Consider the following 20,798-nt stretch of genomic DNA (forward strand, 5'->3'; position numbering starts at 1 on the left):
CAATAGTTCGTGTACAAAAATAAATTTTACTCTTTTTAATATTGTCGTATGCACAAATGTATGTATGTATGTATTAATTATTATTATTATTATTATTTATTGTTTTGTTTTTATTAAAATTGGTATTATTTAGTATTACACAAAAACTAGAATTATCTCAAATGTCAATTTTGTGATATGGGTTTTTGATCCGATCCAATTTGACTGAAAAAATATTATTTTTTGTAATAAAATATTATTTTTCATTGTTAATATAGATATAATCGACTCGTTCACAAGAAAGCTACTAGTATTAATTACAATATAAATAATTTACATTATCTGCGTTTGTTGGACTGCTGATCTCCTCTATCTTGTCACGTCAGTTTTATTGAGAAAGCAACTTAATCTAAATTTTCCACTATATAATTATTTACATTGTCGATTACTCAAAGTTTAGGATGCCTTTTCTTTGGTCAAATAATTCCGGCCCCTTCAAGAGAATAAAAATATTTCATAGAAAGATTTCATAATTATTTTTCTATCAAATTTAAAATATCTTAAGCATCTTAATGAGGGTATCACGTTTGAATGGAATCTGATAATAATAGATTTCTTCTATTTATAAATAGGAACACACTGTTTAGAATAAAGACCAAAAATAAAAAGTTAAAAAATAACCAAATTCAACTAGAAAACAAAATCAATCAAATTACACTTTGAATCACTGAAAGTCTAAGCGAGTGTGGAAAATGACCAACACATATCAGAAGGGTATCGACATGAAAACCAATAATAAATATAGAGACAGACTGTTTAGAATCCACCATATATAGTTTGGCTTTGAATTTGAGCAGTTCGTCTCTGATATAGTTTTACGGATTGTTTAGAATCCATCATCTATAGTTTGGCTTTGAATTTGAGCATTTCGTCTCTGAGACAGTTTTACGAATTTATATCTAATAAGATGGGTTACGACTCATATCTACAACAATAAAAATAATTTTTGATATATAAAAAAAACATATTTTTTTATGGATTAAGTCGAATAAACGATCTTTTTCACAAAATTGACATGTAAGATTATTTTATAAAAGTTTTTTTGTTTCTATTTATAGTTAACAACACAAGATATTATGTTAAGTCATCATTTTAGACCCAAAAAATATACTAATTTTTAATGCCGTTTTCATTGTTGTTGAATAGGATGCTTTCAAATAATTTGAATACAAGAAGAAAATGAATTTTGGGCCAACTTGCAGCCAAATGCAATTGTCACTTCCAATCCACCAAACTAAAGCTCCTTAGACTTCACATAACACCTCTTGTTACATTTTTCTCCTTGAAGAAATTGTTTCCACTCTACGCCATCAACCAAAATAATAATAAAAGAAAACTTATCTATTTGCGAATAGATTAAATGAATGAGCCAACACCTAATAAGGTCTTACACAGATACATGTTTTATTCCTTTCTTGGCTTATACATATCGAAATTCACTTCTCTGTTTTTTTTGGTTTTTCCTTTGTCTGATTTCTCACATATAAAAGGAGTGTTTCTCGTCAAGAAATCTAAATCTTGAAAAGGGTTCCTTTTCTTGAAAAAAAACCGAGCTACTTTCTTGATCAAGATGCTGTTTTTCATCGAAACGAAGCCATGATCATGGAAATCGTATTATCTGTGACACTTCTATTTGTGGGGATAGCTGCTTTGGTGATCATTCACATTTGTGTGGTGGGGAGAGCTTTCGGCGGCGATTTCCCCCGGAGGGGATCGATTTCGGGCCCTAGTCGTGCGGTTCGGGTTCCGAGCATGAGACAAGAGGATATAAAGGAGTTGCCATGTTTTGATTACAAGGTTGAAGAGAATGGGAACAGAGAGTGTTCTGTGTGTTTGGAAAATTTCAAGAACGGGGAAACGTGCAAGATGCTGCCCAAGTGTAGTCACAGTTTCCATTCCGAGTGTATCGATTCTTGGCTTTTGAAGACCGCAGCTTGCCCGATTTGTAGAGCATCTGTTGGATCAATACTACACTTTGAACAAGTTCAGAATAGGAGCCATTCAGATGAAGTTGGAGTAGAATTAGTCTAACGTTGTTGCCTCATTCACTGTATAGTACTTTTTGTTATATATATTGATTGAATGTTTGCTGCGTACGTTATAATTAAGCATTTTGTGAGTGCTTAAGAAAATTGTTTCAATGCCCCAAACATAGCAGATAACGCAGCAGCAAACGATGGTGGTGGGAGAGAAGAAAGAGTTTGTTTCCACTGTTTTTGTTTTTAATTTTTTGGGAAAAGAATTGGATTTTTTCCTTTATGTTACATGGATTGGGGTTTTCGATATGCTCACTAATTATCGAATCCAAGCATTTCTCGTATTGGTAGATGTTTATGTCATAGTATCACGAGTGAGATGTTGAATCGAATTGGATTTTGTAATGTCATATTTGTTCTTGCCATTCTTGGAGTATTCATGGTTTCTTGGTGACATCCCCGGTATTGCAACGGGTAAATTAGTATAGTAAAGTGCAGGAAGAAAATAATTTTTTGGTCAAATTACACCTACTCCTAAATATAATAATTCATAATCAAGTAAATATGACAAATAATATGTCTCATATGTTGACATATTCTTTCATTTGGTTTAAAGATCAAATAATAAATACGACTTCAGATTAAGACAAGTTTATCGTCATGGAAACAGACCAAAACCCAAAAATAGTATAAACGTATTCTAAAATCAAGTGTTTATATTAATATTTATCGCTCTCGAAATGAGATGGATGTAACGATGAATTTTCAAGAAAATAATAAGCATAAGAATGTCTTATTCATGCCGTATTTTCAACCATGGTTAGATTGTATTGTTTAAAGACTATAATTTGAAAATTTAAATAAAAATGAAGGTGTGCTTAGAAAAGAGAGTGATTGTAGGATTGATCAAGAAGATGGGCATAAAATCAAGAAGACGACAAAAATTCATTAAACGACAACGTTTGTCACCATCAAGATTCAATTGTGATTGGTTCTTATTTTCAAATTTGCGATTGGTAGGCAACTAGGCAAGCTCTTGAATTTGGCTCTTCCAAATCAATCTATGGGCAAAACCTACCTGTTCTCGACAAAACCCTCCCCAGAGGGTAAATTTAACCCTCCCCAGAATTCATTTTCAATCACTCCAAAATTAAAATACCATATTGTCATTCCCCAAAAATAAATAAATAAATAATACCATCTTATTAAAAATCTTAAGAGGGTCCTTCCATATCAAACACCGTCCAAGAGAGACTTTATCGAACATAATCATTTTTCAGATGGAATAATCAAGGATTCATACATACACAGACACCTACGTTTGATTTTATTTTTCTAAACCAGCTATGCGAAAACTTCTCGGAGTCGGATGAAAATTGAAATCTGATATGGTGTTATAGAACTTCAATTACTAGTACAATCCATTCTCCAAGCATGCACAATAACTAAACAACCCGGAACATGCTACAAACCTGTGAAGCTTGCAATTTCAGAAATCATGAACAGTAATGGCTTCATTAAAAATGTTCAGCAATCAGAATTACAGGCAAGATAGCATTAATCCAGGCATAAAAGATGATCTACGCAGGTCGAATCCGCTTTTACCAGTTAAGAGTTCAAAATCAAAACGTTGTGTCAGTAGCGATAAAGCCATGATTCCCATGAAGATGGTAACCCACACATTCAATAGAAAAGCTGTTATCGCAAAGCGCAACCAACATCAACAAATCAAGTAGACTTGGCCGCATTCTTCTCGGCGATGCTCTCCAATTCCCTGCGAAGCTGCAACGAGAAGTCATCACTGACATCATCATCATCCCAGTCGTCTTCCCATTGCTGAGTCACTTCTTTGCCTTCCTCTTTGTCCTCCCACTCTACAAACTCTATACCCGTGAGGAAACGAAAATATCCACAAAAATTGGCACTAATAAAGATTTTGAGCACTCATAAATCATAATCAAGTTTCACAGAAATGACTTCATGATTCCCACAAACAAATGAAAAACTCACAATTAAAAAAAACAGAGAGAATTTTACATTGCATGTCCATTGTTTAAGAAAGGGCGATGAATAAGTCGAGGAACCAATACAAATTAAGATCTTCAGAATTCAAGTTTCAGTCTTACACATCGTGAAGAAAGACGTGCAACAAGAAGATCAAAATGAGAAAACACAAGCTACTGATCATCAACTTGTGACGGAAATGGATGACCAGCTAGAGAGGAGCTGTAGTGCTCAAGTGCTGTACTAATTTCGAAGTCTAATGAGCATATACATGTTAAAATGACTTCAATATTATAGCACAGGGCAACTTATTAGTTCAAAATTCGAGCAGCTTTCGGGCAACAAGTAAATCGGAGATTGAGAGCTTGTCAGTCTCAAAGTTTTAAACAATAATCCTGCAGATTTCAATTTCAAAACCTGGTTCTTACTCCACGACACAAACTGAAGGACACTGCATCAACATCTCCAGTGTTTTCAATAAAGCAGGGTAACATAACTCTCAGATTCAAACATTTTAATTACTTAAAACACTGACCTAAAAATCCAAACATATTTTAATGGAAAAAGCTCAATTCTAAACACGATCACAAAAATAAAAATATACTAAAACTTAAAAAGATTACCACGATTAATATCAAAATCCTCAAACTCGTCATCGTCTTCAAATAGATCCATCTTCACTTCTTCAGTTTCAGGCTTTGGTGGTTCATTCTCCATTCCTAAAATCATGCAACATTTGGTTTCATACCGTAAATAATACACAGAAAAATCAAAATCTCCGGGCGACACCTCCTGAAAATTATAGCTTGAACATACACAATCAGAGATTCATCTTACCAGCTACTTTGATTGAGAGGTACGATATGAACGATCGATAGATGTTTCTCCAAGTTTGAAAGAAATTCAGGGAGGAAGTCCAATTTACAAGCAACTGCCGAACAATAGGTTTCCATCTCGACGACGTCGTATGGAATGCCACTGGAAAATTAAATTACAAAACCCACCCTAGGAATAAAGAAAATGCAGTTTTCAGTCCACGATGGAGAAGTGGCACCAAGAAACTCGAGCGACCCGAACTCTCCAAACTCCATTTGTATAATTGTATTTGAAATTATCAAATCTGAGTTATATATTCCAAACCTTTTTCTTAGCCGAAATCAAGTTAAAAAATTTTTGTTCGATTATTTGCGAGTTTTAATATTTTAATATGATATAAATATGTATCATATAAATATATTTCAGTTTTTTATTTTCTAGTGGTTCACTCCTAAACCAAGCTTTAATTCGAACCAAATTGAAGTCAAAAGTATTAAAATTTTAGATATCGAGTTCGAATGGAATTGAAGTCAAAAGTATTAAAATTTTAAGATATTTGAATCGAGTTCGAGCTCAATTATTTCTAATTTGAATCTTATATATTTTTCATATTGAGTTCGATTCTATTTATTTACAGCCTAATTCAAGCCAATGCTGCGGTCCAAAATCCTAGACAAACCAATATTTTAAAATTGTTGAATCTCAATAAAAACATTTTATTACCATACTTCATGAGAATTCTGCATTTTAGTTTTCGGAAAATCAAAAAACATAAAGTTTTTCTTTTTAAAAAAGATATTTTCTTTGTAGACGAATGTCATATATACATTATATCTAAACTATACATTTATTTTTAAAAATTCAATCTGTATAGCAATACCATTATTTTAAATCAAATTCAACATCATAATAATAAGTTTAATAACAAATTAATTAAATGAGCTAGCAGCTCCAGCTCAAAACTTGGGCCTAATCCTAATTCCTATGCACAAACGATATTCCTACAGTTATGAAAGATAAATGAAAATCGACCCACTGACATAAAAATGATAAATAAAGGACCTAAATTTCTAATGAAAATTTCCCAAAAAAATTTAATTCTCCACGACCAAAAAAAAAGGTAATATATAGATAGATGTTAAATCATTCAAAAATAAAGCCCAACCAAATACGATCCAACATCACGCGAAAATTATTCAAAATCACCGAAATAGGAGGAAAAAAATTGATCCCACAAAATCACTTACGACTCATCAAAATCTCAGACCCCGAAAAATATAGTAAATAATAATCATTGAGAATTAGGAGGACGACTATTGGCCGATGAAACCCTGGATCCCCACTCAAGAAGCTCTTTACTAGTATCATCTTTGTGAACTATCACTTCTATAAAGCACAAGCAATCTTTCTTCTCCGAAATTGCCTTTTCAATTGCTTCAATAAGCTCTTCCTCACAATACACCTATACACAACACAAATATTCCAATTTATTTTTTTTCTAACCACAAAATATGTAAAAAAAAAAAAAAAAAAAAGGTTCGAAAATAATATGATAGAAGCCTTGGCGAAAATAGGGTGGACGAATAAATCTACAGTACCTTGGCAGTCCAGCATTTGCCCTCGCCGTTGCAAATGGCGTCCACGAGTCCCGTGTAGTTCCAATTCTTGATCACATTGTAAGGGCCATCATGGATTTCAACTTCTATGGTGTATCCACCATTGTTGATCAAGAAAATAATGGTCTTTTGCCCGCATCGGATCATCGTCGAAACATCTTGTGCAGTTACCTGCCGAGCAACATCAGATTATGTCACTAGTTCATGGTGGTGTGCGCATCATCATGGCTATTAGAGGTAAGGCTATTAAGGTGCAGGGTTCACTAAAATCAAGGCTACCTGGTGGACTAATCACTAAAGTTCAGTATTCTAGATAGTATTTCTTATGTGCAAGTTGTATATATAATAAGCATTCATTAATGTACAACCAAAAATGGGAGTCTTTGCATTGTATTTCACTTGTGAATCACAATCCCTCATGCAATGTGGTCAAAGCAAAGCAGGCACGATAAGGTATGAGTCACGAGCAAGGCATTTCTTGTCTAAAGAGATGGCCTCAGGCACACACGCTTATAACAGTTATAGGATTTGCATGTATACATATTTCGAGTTCTTCGACGTTATTTTAATTTCATCCCTCAACATATACAGAGTTAAATAGAGCAACAACTTGTAGTTTCACTATGCTTACACTTTGAAGGGCTTTTAGTTACCTGAAAGCTTCCATCACCAATGCAAGCAATCACCCTTTTCTTGGGAACAGATTGTGCATAACCTAATGTAGCACCAACTGACCATCCAATCGATCCATACTGCATTTGAAACTCATACCTGCGACAACACCACCTTTTTGCCTCAAATTTATACGACAAAAATGGCACAAAATGATGATCAAAACAAAGATTTACACACAAAATCTCCACTTACCCACATCCCTCGGGCAATTTCAGCTTCTGGCAATTAAACCAAGAATCCCCTGTTTCAGCAATCACCGCGGTTTCCCCAGACAACATCTTTTGGATATGTTGGAAAAGCACATTAACTCTCAGTGGACCGTTAGACTCATTTTTGAGAGGAAACCCGTCAGGCACATAAATCCGTTTGTAATTCTCGTGTGCAGTAGTGTTCTTCTCGATTTTCTTGGCCAGTTCCCGTAGAAAATCTTTCATCAAGACACAGCCAAATGCAGGGCAATTAGCAATGATGACACGATCAGGTTGCACGATAATTGCCTTCTCCTTTTTCAGCAAGAGGGAGTATCCCACCGAACTATAGTCGTTAAAGATCGGGCCTACGAATATATAAGCATCAGCAGATTCCACGATCTCACCGCAGAATGCCGTCCCTACTGCACCCCAGTACGTGCCGATGAAGTGAGGATGCTGCTCAGGGACCAGCCCTTTTGCCGATGGCATCACCGCCATTGCATAACCACTGGCATTTACGAGCTCGACAAATTCAGAGCAAGCCTTAGAAACTCGTAGTTTTGGCCCGCCAACAATCACCGGCTTCACTGCCTTGTTTAGAAAAGCTGCTGCTGCATCTACCGCCACCTCAAGGCCCCTTTTATTGCTCAATCTGTTTCACCACCATCGAAGAATTTCATCAAACACTTACGCCAACAAGGCATCAGGATAGAAATTAAAAAAAAAAAAAACAGAGTGTCAAGTGCATATACCTAGGAGAGAGTGAAAACGGGATTGGATCTCTAGCAAAAGTTGGGTGAGAAATGCCTGGCAAATTGCAACTGATGCTTATATACACAGGCTTGCTCTCTTTCATAGCAGTGGAAATGGCTCTATCAATTTGCTCATGAGCATCATCCAAGTTATTCACAACAGCCTATAAGTTTGAATATAAACATTAAGCAAAACTAGATTAAAATTAAACACTATTCCTGCAAAATGCCAACATATAAGATTACACGAAGACTCCGATACAAAATTTTAATCCACGATTTTACGTATTCGATCCCAGTAGCAGTATTTACCTGGTAACAGGTGACGGTCTGGAAACATCTCAGTTCCTGGCTGAAATCCGGCAACCCGATCGTATGGTGCAAAATCCTGTTCGTCCCGTAATCATTCGTGTTCGGTCCTCCCACAATACAAATCACCGGCAGATTCTCACTGTACGCGCCGGCGATCGCGTTTATCACGCTCAGCCCACCTACAGTGAACGTCACCACGCAAGCTCCAACGCCACGTTCCCTGGCGTAGCCATCCGCCGCGTAACCAGCGTTCAGCTCGTTGCAGCAGCCGATGTTGGTGAGCCCAGGCTCGGCTATCAGGTGATCGAGGAGAGTGAGGTTGAAATCCCCGGGAACAGAGAAGACGTCCCCCACCCCGATCTCCACCAGCCGCCTCGCCACATGACTGCCGAGGGTGGCGTCCGGGACGGCGGAATGGTGGCTGTGCGTGTTTTGGAGGGTTGAAACGGCGCCGTTACCGGCGGGAAATCCAATGTTGGTGTTGTTGGGCTTGCATGCGTCGAGCGTGCCTAGGATAGTATCCATGAGCTGGGAAAATTTTGACGGTAACAAACTCGGGGGCGGTTAAAAATAATGACGGTGAAAAATGAGAGGTGAGTAGAATGGGTAAAAGGGGGGTGATGCTTATACATACCGTGCATGAGAGTGCGTGGCTTTTGCTTAGTTAATTTCGGAAATACTAGGTTTTTTTTCTTAGGGAAGGGGTTTTCCCATTCCTGGTACTGATTCGAATCTTTTTCTCATATTAGTAATTAAATGTGTTTTTCTACCTACCAAAAAGTTATGTGCATTTTTTGGTCAACTCGATGAATATTTAATTTGTCAATTCTTGCCTCGCACCAATGTGTTATAATTTTCATTTGAGTACAAAATATATATATTTTGTTAGTCGTGGTCTAGATAATATTTTTTTATGTTAAAATCCGCAATCGCTACCTTTCGATGCACTCTGGTCTAAATATATTTTGTTATAATGGTGATGGGTATAATTATATTTTTAATATACTAAAATATATAAATAAATTAAGTGGTTCAATTTGTAAAAATCGCATTGTGAAATCATCAATTTCTAATATTTAAACCCTAGTAGGGTTAAATTACATTTTTAGACCTTAGGGGGTTATTTTGCATTTAGGCACATTTTTTTGCACAAATACAGGTTGATCTCTTCATTTGTGGGTAATTGATTTCTCATTCTCAAAGCTCTCAACTTTTGCATTATTCGCGGAACATATCGCTGACTTTAGCGTCGGAAGGCTATTGCCGGGTGATCACCCGACGTCTCTAACATTTGTTCGTGAGGCAGGTGATAGCCCAGAGGAGATCATTCGATTTTTTAAGGGATCATCTTATTTATTTTTTGATTAAGAGAGACTATTATTCGCCCACATCAAGTTGGTTTTTGAATTTGAACCTCATCTTAAATTTGATATTTCAGTGTTAGATAAATTACAATTTATCGACGAGTAGATAATACTTTTATTAGAATAATTTGTTGAAACAATTTATAGAAAAAAGTTTTAAAATAATATAATAAATACGATGGACCGGAATTTTTAACTCCGACCCTCTTATTATTTTTAGCGGCTAGGGGGTAAGAAAAGAACCCTGTCTCTTGAGAGTCTGTTTAAAGTTTTTTACTATGAGTCTATGATTGATTGGATAAATGAGATCATATTTGTGTAGACACTGACTCAACTCAAATTCAAGAGTTTAGATTTATCAATATATGTAGGGTCTATAATATTTTCAGTGATTCTAAAAAATATTGATAAATTGTCACCCTTAAATAATAATTGAGTAGTGCTGGTATAATGAAATTATCTTTATTTACTTATCAAATGTCTGTGTTGCGTGTTTTTGGCCTATTAAATATCAGTATTGTTCATATTGAATGTCTCGCACTTTTAATTACTCAAAAGTGTTTCTAAACCAATTTACATTTATGTCACCATTCCTTTTTTTTTTTTTTTTTTTTTTTTGGTTTTACTGTTTCCTTAATAAACCAAATAAAAAAATATTTATTTGTCCTAGGTTATTTACGATATTTAATTTCAATAAGACATTTTAATCTAACAATTTATCATCCAAACAAAGACAATATTATTTATAATCTATTTTGTTATACTCTGAATCATAATAAATTATTTTTCTCTGTCTATTTGGGGTATCAATTCGGGTGGGTTCAGGCCAATTTGGCGAAAACATTATTTATAAATTCTCCGAACTGAACCCGAATCAACATAAAAATGGTCAACTTGAACCCGACTTACCCGATCAACCCGAACCAACCCGATTTTATTTTATTGTTATTTTTATTTCTAAAAAATAATTAAATAAAAATTCAAAACACACGATAATAATAGTAATATTTAATTTAAATACATAATAACAAAATATGATTAAACTTATATAATTTGAATTTAAAAATCTAGTTATAGAAAATTTAAAGTATATTCACTACAAAAAGAAAATATTATTTTAAAAAATCAAAATTATACTAAATAAACGGGAAAATTAGCATTTTAGTCCTGTATGTTGGCTTCATTTTAGTTTTGGTCATGTATATTGGCTTGTTTTGGAAAAGATCCTGTAACTTTGTTTTTATTTTGGATTTAGTCCTACATGTTGATTGTTTTGGTTTTGGTCCTATAAGTTGACTTACTTTTTGATTCTGGTCCTATACAAAGTTATATTTTGAAAAAAAGTACAGGAATTTGTTTTTTTTTTGGATTTGGTCATATTAGTTGACTTGTTTTTTTTATTTTGGTCATGGCAAAGATACGGTTTTGACCAAATTAAACTCGGTTAAGTTAAAATAAGCGCCTATGTTTTTTATTTTAAAATAATAAATTAAATTTAGAATTTAAAAGTTGACTTTTCAACTTCACCGCTTAAGCTTTTATAATAAATATTTTTTTATGATTTTATAATTAAATAAATTAGGTTTAAAATTTAGATGTTGACCTTCTAATTATTTTTTAAAATAATAATTATGTTCTAAAAGGTACAATAACTTGGTTTTTTTTTTTTTTTGTATTTTTTCTCCGTCGCCGAAACTGGAGGGAACAACAAAATTTTGCTTATTTTCAGTGTTCTAAAAAGCACGCTTAAGCGGCGAATAAGCGTGATAAAAGTGAAACATACCTAAAAAGCTCTGCTTTCAAGAAAAGAGGAACGAAAAAAGTCAACCATAGTTGAAAACGATAAAAATATATATTAGAGTGTTACTTTTTAAAAGAACGAAAGTATGTTTTAAATATATTTTTAGTTTTTTAGCTAATTTTGTTAATTTAGGTTGGAACTTATTTATATGATCATTAATAGGTGCTAAGTGGGCGAACACTTAGTGCCAAATAAATAAAAAAATCGAAGTTACAGTTGAGAACGATATAAATGAATGTTTGTTTGTTATTTTTTAAAAGAACAAAAGTATGTTACATTTAATACATTAAATTAACATATTTTAGATTTTATTAAATTATTTAGATTAAAAAAATTTTAAGCGTAAAAAAAAATATTTTTTTATTAGTTAGTTGTAATTATCTCAAACCAATAAGCAAATAAAACATGAAAGAATAAAAATATTTATTACAAAAATAATTAGAGATCAACTTCTAAATTCCAAAATATGATAACATATAGGACGAAAACCAAAAAACAAACCAACTTACAGGACCAAAACCAAAATAAGCCAACATATAGGACTAAATCCAAAAAAAAAATCGAGTTACAGGATCTTTTCTAAAACAAGCCAACATATAGGACCAAAACCAAAAAGAAGCCAACATACAGGACCAAAATGTTAATTTTCCCCTAAATAAACATTGAATGACGAAAATCAATTTTATCAATATACAATAAAAAATTTCAAACATTCAACGTATAAAAATGTAGTAAATATTTTTTAATTTTATATAAAAATAATTATTATAAAAAAATTCGATTTATCTCGGGTCAATCGAATTCAACCCGAATCCGATTAATTTTTTTAGGTTAATTTTCAAAGTCAACACGATTCGACCTGAACCAAAAACCTCCAAATTTAAGATTTGACTTATGTTGAGTTGACGAGTTAAATTCATTTTTGACACCTTACCCTATTATCTATTAATCATTTCATTTCATTTCATTTCATTTCAAACGGAATCTGATAGCTTGTTTTATTATGTGAAAGCCAACTTTCATTCTATATTATATTTTGATAAATATCCTTACTTGTTGTAAACATATCTACATAAATAAAAACAAAAAAAAAACTAAGTTTTGTATATATCCTTCGTTTCACATTTTAATTTTTGATTTTTTATGTTATTGCAAACCACTTGCATTTTAATTTTTAATATCCAAATCAAACCCGGGGGTGGTGGGAGGATTGAAAATATAGATCAACCTATCCTATGATGCCACGTATACACAACTCGAGATGGAAATGCCAGGCTGTTAGAACAAGAGCTCATTCTCATCTGGACTCGAGAAAAAGGAAAGTACTTCCATACCCTTCCTCGACACTGTACTTGGGCCCACATTAAAGGCCATAAACGACCTTTCCAAAAATATATATGCTACACAGCCCACAATTCTCCCTTTAGGCTTTTAGCCGTTACTTTCACGAGGCCAACTTTCTATATACACAAAATTATTACCCAAAATTAATTTCAGAGAATCCACAAAATATACTCATATTCTGCAAATATCTACAAAACCCTTTCTCGATTTCTCCCTACATATATACACAAATACACACACGCGAAGAACTCGTGTTCTCGAGCAATGGAGGCTGCTGGTGCGTTCTCGCGCCAAAGCGTGGAGCCAATCGACGAGGCATCGGAGAATCTCTTCCAGAAGCGCCGCTGCTGTTTCTTCTTCCAAATAAACTCCTCCCCGTCCCCAGCCTCCGGATTGGCGTGGTGGCAGAAGATGCGGGCGACCGAGAGCCCTTCCGGAGATTCGCTTTGGTCCCGTGGAGTGGGCTTCCTGAAGAAGATCCGAGAGTTTTCGGAGATCGTGGCTGGTCCGAGGTGGAAGACCTTCATACGCCGGTTCAATCGGAATAGCGGTAGAAGCGGGAGCGGGAAGCACGTGAATGTACAGTACGACCCATTGAGTTACGCCATGAACTTCGACGAGGGGCCGGGCCAAAACGGTCAATTCGATGACGACGGAGAGGACGGGTACTTCTCGCGGAATTTCTCTTCTAGATACGCCAAGGGTTCCATGGATCTCGGCAAGGAAGGTGTCACCTTCGTTTAAGCTACGCCGGAAGTGCTATCCTGCGCTTGCGTGCGAAGTATTCTTCATCACAGCTCAGCTAATGGAGTGAGTCTATCTGTATTTTGATCTTTTCGCCTTTTTATTTAATTTTTCAAAATTATTATTTTTATTTTGTACATGTGATATATATTATTTTAGTGGGAGTGCGACATAAAGAAAGCAGAATATTAGTAGATGATAAGCGTTTGTTCGCGGTGGATTATCTATCTGATCTTATTTTGTCAGATTTCTATATTTTAATTTAATTAAAATATTGGTTCTTGTTGGAGATATTAAAGTTTTGACGTGGAAAGTGTGACGTATGGAGTCAAATCTGAGTGGAAAGTTAATATTTTTTCCCTTATATTTGTTTTTCTCGAGTATTTTAAATCATCAAATATTCTTTGACCCACACCCACGGTCTTTTTGGAGATGTATGGAAGAGATTCTTCAGTCTTGTGTGTTCGTGTGAAACATATTTATCGTTGAAATATTGTTGAAATATTGTGGGGATATGTTCCGAAGATTGGTCATATTGTTCCTTTTTCAGAGGTTTTTATCGCTCGTACATATCCTTCAATTTAACATCAGTATGAACCAATGCAACTCATGTAGAATGAGTCCTCTTCGAGGTTAATTCTTTTGAATGTATAGAAGATATTAATTTTTTTATTGGGTTTTTATTTTTAAGTGTAATATATTATTTTTATATAGAAGTATATATATTTTGCTAAGCAATCATTTGAAGATAAATATTATGGATTTCTTTACCATAAGTAAGAGATGCCGTATATATCATTATTGTGCGGATATGCCAAGTTGTGTTTTTCTTGAATGATCGGATTTGTCGTATTAATGCAGAATTTGATTGAGTTTTTATAATTCTCCAAAAACTTGAAATAATGTATTTCGGATGTTGAAATTTAATTTAATATAACGTCAAACAACTTGTTGAGGCTCTATCCTGAAAGCAATCGGGAGCTGAGTGTTATGTTAGATATAGTTTGTGGGTTAAATTGCTATTGACTGTACTTGATTGATTTTTAAATCGAATCTCTTCGACTATTGTCACTGTCAAGTGTTGTCACGTGTTTTAGTTAGATTCACACATTGATCACTATAAAATATGTATGACAATGTATATATCATTTATAATTCAGATAATAATATAAAATGCATAATTACAACATGATTTAAATGGTGAAAGATAAAACATCAAATACCGAACACATTAAAATTATAATTGAAGGTTGTTGTTCGATACACAGGGTAAGGGAAGGATTGTCTTAACGCCTTCTCTTTTGAAAGAAATATATATATGAAAAAACACTTGCAGTCGATCGATATGAAGTCATAGATTTACAATCTATAATAATAGGGATGACAATTTTCTCCGAACCCGATGGAGAATCCGATATCCGAACCGAATGGAGGAGGGTATGGAGGTGTTTTTTGGATCCGATTAAATAAATGGGTAAATGGGTATGAGGATCTCGTATATGGGTATGGAGGCGGATGTAGTGATATCATACCCATACCCGACCCGATACCCGATTAAATATAATATAAATATAAATTTATATTTATTTACATATTAATTTATATTGAAGAAATTCTGATTTAATTTTTTTTGTTGAATTATGTGAGTTGGATTTAACAATGAAATTTATTAATATAAATCTAACGCTGTTTTGTAGGATAATAATGTTGAGATAAATCATTTACAATATTTTGTTATTTCTTATAATTCTTAGGTTATTAGGTTATTGATTTTTTTTATCTTTTATTTTTTTCTCTTATAAATTAAATATAAAATCTGATAAATAAGCATATTTTTATCAAAATAATTCAAATTTGAACAAATGTATTTGTATGAGGTAGATAGATAAATGGGGGATGGGTAGGGTATGGATATCCGATACTCCGACGGGTATGTGGATGAAATTGAATACCCGACGGTTATGGGTATGAGTATGAGGATGGATTTAATAAATGGGTATGGGGAGGATATTTACCCATACCCGACCCATTGTCATTCCTATATAATAATAACAAATTTATTGGTTTTAAAAAATAAAAAATAACAACTTTATTAGTTTGTTTGGATAAACACAATTGATAAAGAATTTCAAATCCCAATTAATTATTTTTGGATAATTATAATGAATTTCAAATTCGAGATCATCAAGAAATTACGTCACCTACTTCTCTCAAACCAAATTTTTTGATACAAACTTAACCTTAGAAAATAGGTGGTTTGTTAAACCAAATCGGACATATTCTGATTGGTAAAGTAAATAAAAGCATAGGATTCCTAGAAGTGGGATATTTTTTGAAAAATAATAATAATTGTTTAGATTGTACTGTTGCCGCTAAAATAATCGGGAGACAGTTAACATATATGAGTTGAAATGAATTCTCATTTATTTATTTATTTTCAAATGTTGACGGAAGGTTGATTTTTTTTTTTTTAAATTAAAAACAAAGAAGGTTGATTTCATTATCCATGCATCAAGTATATCAGCTATAAATAAACATGGGGTGGGGGATTTCAAAGGTTTAGATCTCTCTTTAATTTAAAATGGAGTACGGGTGTCCCTTAGACTACGAAACATAATGTTGGGACAGTTATGCATAATTTTTTTTATTTTTTTTATTTTGAAAGAGATTTTTGTTATAATTGATTCTCGAATTTCAGAACTCGTCCTACATTTGGGATTTTGATGTCAAATAGCCTACACATCATCGACAGCTGTACATAATCTTAATCATTGTGAAATGTGAACTTTTTCCCCATTGTTGATGTTCTAGCTTCCAATACATTCTTATTCAAATTTTTTTTTTTTTTAATAATAATACATATGCATTACTCTTAAATAAAGAAATTAACACTCACATACAGATTAAAAAGAAGAAGAAAAGAAAAAGAATAGTTTCTTGAATATTGTCAATATGCAATTTGAATACATCATGGCCAAATTTAGATGAGATTTTCTCGCTGGCAAAGCATGATCAGGAATCAGACTTCAGACCTATAGATTTCGCTTCATATTCCTTTTATAGAGTTCACCAAATGAGCAACTTCACTCATACTTGGCCTCATTTCTGCTGAAGAACTTATGCATTCCAAAGCCACCTGCAGCAAATTCACCATCTTCTCCGCATTTGCACCTTCCGAAACCAACGATTTGTCGAAAACCTCCACGGTCCATTCTTCTCGAATAGCAGAATCAATCCATGCAGCTAGATCATACCCGTTGTCTGGAACAAGTTCCCCTGTCAGTAACTCTAGGAGGATAACTCCAAAGTTGTACACATCGGCCTTAAAGATGTCGTTCCTTTCATCGTCTTGAGATCTCTCCATTTGGGAGCTATGAGAATCATCTTGATTGTTGATCACTGCCAAGCCGTACTCGCTTATTAGTGGTTCCATTGATTCTTTGTTGAGCAGGATGTTGGAGGATTTTAGATTTCCATGAGGGATTCCAGCAGTTTGTAGTCTCTCGTGCATGAAAGCTAACGCGTCCGCGACTGTGGCTGCAATGTCTAGTCTGCTTTCCCAGTTGAATGGTTCCCCGTTCTCGTGTCCTGGAATTGGCAGCACGAGAACTTTACAATAGACATGCCTATGAACCATATATAATATAATGTTGGCTACAAGTTGGATGCTGAAATGTTAGTTTTTGAGGTCTATTAGAATCAGATTGGATTACCTCTCAAATATATTAGTCATCATAAGAATTGACAGCAAAACCAATTTGTGACTCTGCTATTTGAAAGTTTCACTCTCTATGATATAAGTAATAACCACAGGGATGCAAATAGGAAGTAAGAAAATTACCATGAAGAAGCTGGAATAGGCTGCCTGTCTCTTGGAACTCATAAACCAGGAGTTTTTCTTGTCTGGAACAATAAAAAGCGACGACAGGCGATACATTTGGATGCTTCACTTGATCTATCGCCTCCATTCTCTTCGTGAACTCATCCTTTGAAACATCCCAGCCCTTGATCCTTTTCACTGCAAGGATCACTCCTAATTCACTTATTGTAACCTTGTACAGACTCCCATTTTTGCCTCTTCCAATCAATACGGCTGGAGCACGTAACAAATCCTCGAATTTCAGCCCTTCATACACTGGACTGCATAGTACTGTTAGGGAAGAATCCTTCCCACTTTCAACAGATGTTATAGAAAACTCGGACCTGTTTCCACCACCGATGCTTTTAGACTCACTCGACGTGCTGCTGACCATGCCCGTCTGGGAATCCTTTGTGGAGGCATCATTTTTCTGTTGACTTTTACATTTCATGATCAGTTTGAATCCAACTAGGCAAACAATGAGCAATCCAATTACAGCATATCCAGAGTACATCAGATAATCTTGCAAAGTTCTCCCTTTATTCGTTTCATGGGTGCAAGCATTAAACTTTGGCTTTCCACATAATCCTGGATTCCCTAAAAAGCTCGTCTCGTTGAAACGTCCCTTGACATCAGGAATCTCGCCGCCGAGATTGTTGCAAGAGACATTGAAATCTTGAATCTTGGAGAAATCAAACTGAGGTATACCTCCACTTAGCCTGTTAATTTCAGCTCGAAAAGTCAGCAAACCAGAGATTCTTGCCATATCCGGTATGACACCGTAGAATCCATTTCTTGATACATCAAACCTCTTCAAATCACTTAAACTGGAAAGAGAACCTGGGAGATCACCCGAGAAATTATTTCCACTTAAGTAAATATGTGTCAAGTGAGTGCATGCTGATATCTGCTCCGGAAGCATCCCAAAAATGTTGTTCGAATTCAGGCTCAAGACGAGAAGAGCCCTATTTGCACAAAGAGAGGCTGCATCAAATAAACCTGTCAAGTTTTCCTCATCAAGTATGATTTTCTTGATTCTTGGCGAATCAACGTAACAAGTGACTCCTTTCCATTTATCTTCACAAGGGTCCGAGCTCGAATTCCAACCGAAGTTGGGCTCTCTCTGAATGTTTTGAGGAGAAAGTTTTTGCATGAACTGCACCATTGCTTCCCTTACTTCCATTGTTTCCGCAGAAGCCATTGACAAGAGAAGAAGGAACTGCCATACCCGAGGCCGATCCATAGCAAGACTTTCTTGATTTTGCTAAGTTGCAAACAATGAAGAGCTAGCTAGCATTAATATGTCAATTAATTAAAGTAATAATAACATAACTAAAAGCTGTATCTATAAACTTTTTTCCCAAATGGTTGGATTTATGGATGGATTGTGATATGTGAATACTAACAAATACATGAGGAGTAACAGAAAATGATCGATGAGTCGAAATGAATATGTTCGAAGCCGGCAGTGGGAAAAGGTCAATTTTTTTTATTTTTTTTGTGACGTGGGAACCCGCGGCCGCTTTCTTTCGGTGCGTTTTGGGTAAACCTCCGGACTAATACAATAGCCTGCAAACTACGCTAGTCAGGTAAACGGCAAGCTCTGTGTGACAGACTAGTTCAAAAAGGTGTTGGCAGGGAGAATCGAACTCCCGACCTATGGTCAAGAGTTCACCTACTCCACCAACTTGGACACCCATTCAGGGGCTTATTTTATTTTTGTTTATAACCTGAGCTGCCTGCTGCACAACTTTTTTCTACTTCTTAGATACAGTTATTTTGAAATTAATTTGAATTATGCTAAACGAATTTGGACCTATTTTTTAATGTCTTTGAGCATGGATGTGAGATCTAAACTGGAATTTAAATAAATACAACATTAAAACCATCAATTCCCTGTGTTGGAATGCTCAAAATTGCAATTTTGATGCCGCGGATGCATTATAGATCATCTGACATCAAAATCTATTGTCCAATTTAAAATAAAAAAGAAAGAAAAAAAAAAGAGCAATTTTGACGTACAATGATACCGCGACTTCATAGACCTGTATTTTTCTGAGCCCAAAAGCTATGTTATTTATGTTTTGGGCCAATAATATTTAATCCAAAATGTTAAAAGCACAAGCCCAATATTTTTAGCGAACCTAACCCAAATATAGGTAACGCAAAGCAAGAATGATTCTATTATTTTTATTTTTATTCGTATGATATTTTTAGGATGGAGTTAAGATAACTTTATTATTGAAAAAAAAAATGTTTTCCACAAATTCAAATATAATTATTTCAAAATATAAACTCAAAAATTATACTACACGTTCCCACTTTTTGTCAAATAAACAATTAATTGACCGGGTGCGGTTTTGCATGAACACATGACCATATGTATAAAAATGAAATAGTAGGTGCTCCCACTTTTTGCGCTAGTACAATAATAGTACTAGAAAACAACCAAAAAAAAAAAAGTAAATAAAAAAAGACCGAGAAGGAATAAAATAAAAATAAAAGGGGGGAAAAAAACTAAATTGTTGAAAGGGATACGCACGAAAAGTTAATCCCACCAACCAAATTTAAAAGCTATAATTGCGTAAAAGAAAACGATATAATAAAATTAACAACACTACGAAAGCAATACCCAACAAATTTCTAATTAAGCACATGGATCGGAGGCTCCCCCCCACAACAATTAACGCCCCACCAATTGTCGAGGATTTATAATTTCATATGTCATATACGTACATATAAACGATCAGATAATTTTTTTCAAATTTTTTCCCTTGAAAAAAGTCTTTCAAGTGTACTTTAATTTTGAATGCATATTATCAGATATACTTGAAAGAGTTTTTTTTTTTCATGAATAAAGTAATTTGATCGATGTTATTTCTCAAAATTTTCTTGATTTATAAAGATGAATAACACATAATAATAATAATAATAATAATAATAATAATAATAATAATAATAATAATAATAATAATAATAATAATAATAATAATAATAATAATAATAGCCAGTGACTAAATACATTAATTTGAGAATGATTCATCATGATCAAATGTAAATGTAAGCATAGATGTTTTTTTTTTTTTATAAAAAAAACAAAACAAAATTGTTAAATGAGTTATATATATATATATATATCTAAGATCCTAGGCGCAACCAAAAACCAAACTTATTTAAATAAGTTGGGTGGTGGAACCTAACATCATTACAATCTTAAAATCTCGATCCAATGGAGTCAGGATTTGAAGGCCGACCCCTACCATGCATAAACTAATGCAACCTCTATATTATATTATATATATATA

General features: G+C 34.0%; 5 protein-coding genes across 6 annotated transcripts; 2 read left to right on the top strand and 3 right to left on the bottom strand.

Annotated features, from left to right (window-relative positions):
* Positions 1 to 1,635: 1,635 nt before the first annotated feature.
* LOC140868089 (RING-H2 finger protein ATL66-like) lies at positions 1,636 to 2,070 on the top strand. The gene has a single exon (XM_073272903.1). It carries the CDS (start codon positions 1,636 to 1,638, stop codon positions 2,068 to 2,070), a length of 435 nt encoding a protein of 144 aa, XP_073129004.1.
* Positions 2,071 to 3,514: 1,444 nt separating this feature from the next.
* On the bottom strand, positions 3,515 to 5,010 carry LOC140875649 (protein DSS1 HOMOLOG ON CHROMOSOME V-like). Its single transcript, XM_073279380.1, has 3 exons — positions 4,857 to 5,010; positions 4,643 to 4,738; positions 3,515 to 3,889 (listed from the first exon to the last, which is right to left on the bottom strand). Exons 2-3 carry the CDS (start codon positions 4,734 to 4,736, stop codon positions 3,744 to 3,746), a joined length of 240 nt encoding a protein of 79 aa, XP_073135481.1. The 5' UTR covers positions 4,737 to 4,738; positions 4,857 to 5,010; the 3' UTR covers positions 3,515 to 3,743.
* Positions 5,011 to 5,999: 989 nt separating this feature from the next.
* On the bottom strand, positions 6,000 to 8,950 carry LOC140889437 (pyruvate decarboxylase 2-like). Of its 2 annotated transcripts, none has more exons than XM_073297162.1 (6): positions 8,382 to 8,950; positions 8,070 to 8,233; positions 7,319 to 7,969; positions 7,105 to 7,222; positions 6,434 to 6,622; positions 6,000 to 6,297 (listed from the first exon to the last, which is right to left on the bottom strand). In XM_073297162.1, the coding sequence occupies exons 1-6, from the start codon at positions 8,904 to 8,906 to the stop codon at positions 6,127 to 6,129; spliced, it is 1,818 nt and encodes a 605-aa protein (XP_073153263.1). In that variant the 5' UTR covers positions 8,907 to 8,950; the 3' UTR covers positions 6,000 to 6,126. The 2 variants fall into 2 exon arrangements, with proteins under 2 accessions (XP_073153263.1, XP_073153257.1); XM_073297156.1 differs by having other exon boundaries at positions 7,105 to 7,237.
* Positions 8,951 to 12,999: 4,049 nt separating this feature from the next.
* On the top strand, positions 13,000 to 13,923 carry LOC140875804 (uncharacterized). The gene has a single exon (XM_073279598.1). The coding sequence runs from the start codon at positions 13,155 to 13,157 to the stop codon at positions 13,632 to 13,634; it is 480 nt and encodes a 159-aa protein (XP_073135699.1). The 5' UTR covers positions 13,000 to 13,154; the 3' UTR covers positions 13,635 to 13,923.
* A 2,757-nt stretch (positions 13,924 to 16,680) lies between these two features.
* LOC140868105 (probable inactive receptor kinase At2g26730) lies at positions 16,681 to 18,700 on the bottom strand. Its single transcript, XM_073272904.1, has 2 exons — positions 17,476 to 18,700; positions 16,681 to 17,222 (listed from the first exon to the last, which is right to left on the bottom strand). The coding sequence occupies exons 1-2, from the start codon at positions 18,692 to 18,694 to the stop codon at positions 16,681 to 16,683; spliced, it is 1,761 nt and encodes a 586-aa protein (XP_073129005.1). The 5' UTR covers positions 18,695 to 18,700.
* Between the last annotated feature and the right edge of the window lie 2,098 nt (positions 18,701 to 20,798).

The sequence above is a fragment of the Henckelia pumila genome, chromosome 1 (genome assembly GCF_033568475.1).
Source record: "Henckelia pumila isolate YLH828 chromosome 1, ASM3356847v2, whole genome shotgun sequence".
Classification (NCBI taxonomy): domain Eukaryota; kingdom Viridiplantae; phylum Streptophyta; class Magnoliopsida; order Lamiales; family Gesneriaceae; genus Henckelia; species Henckelia pumila.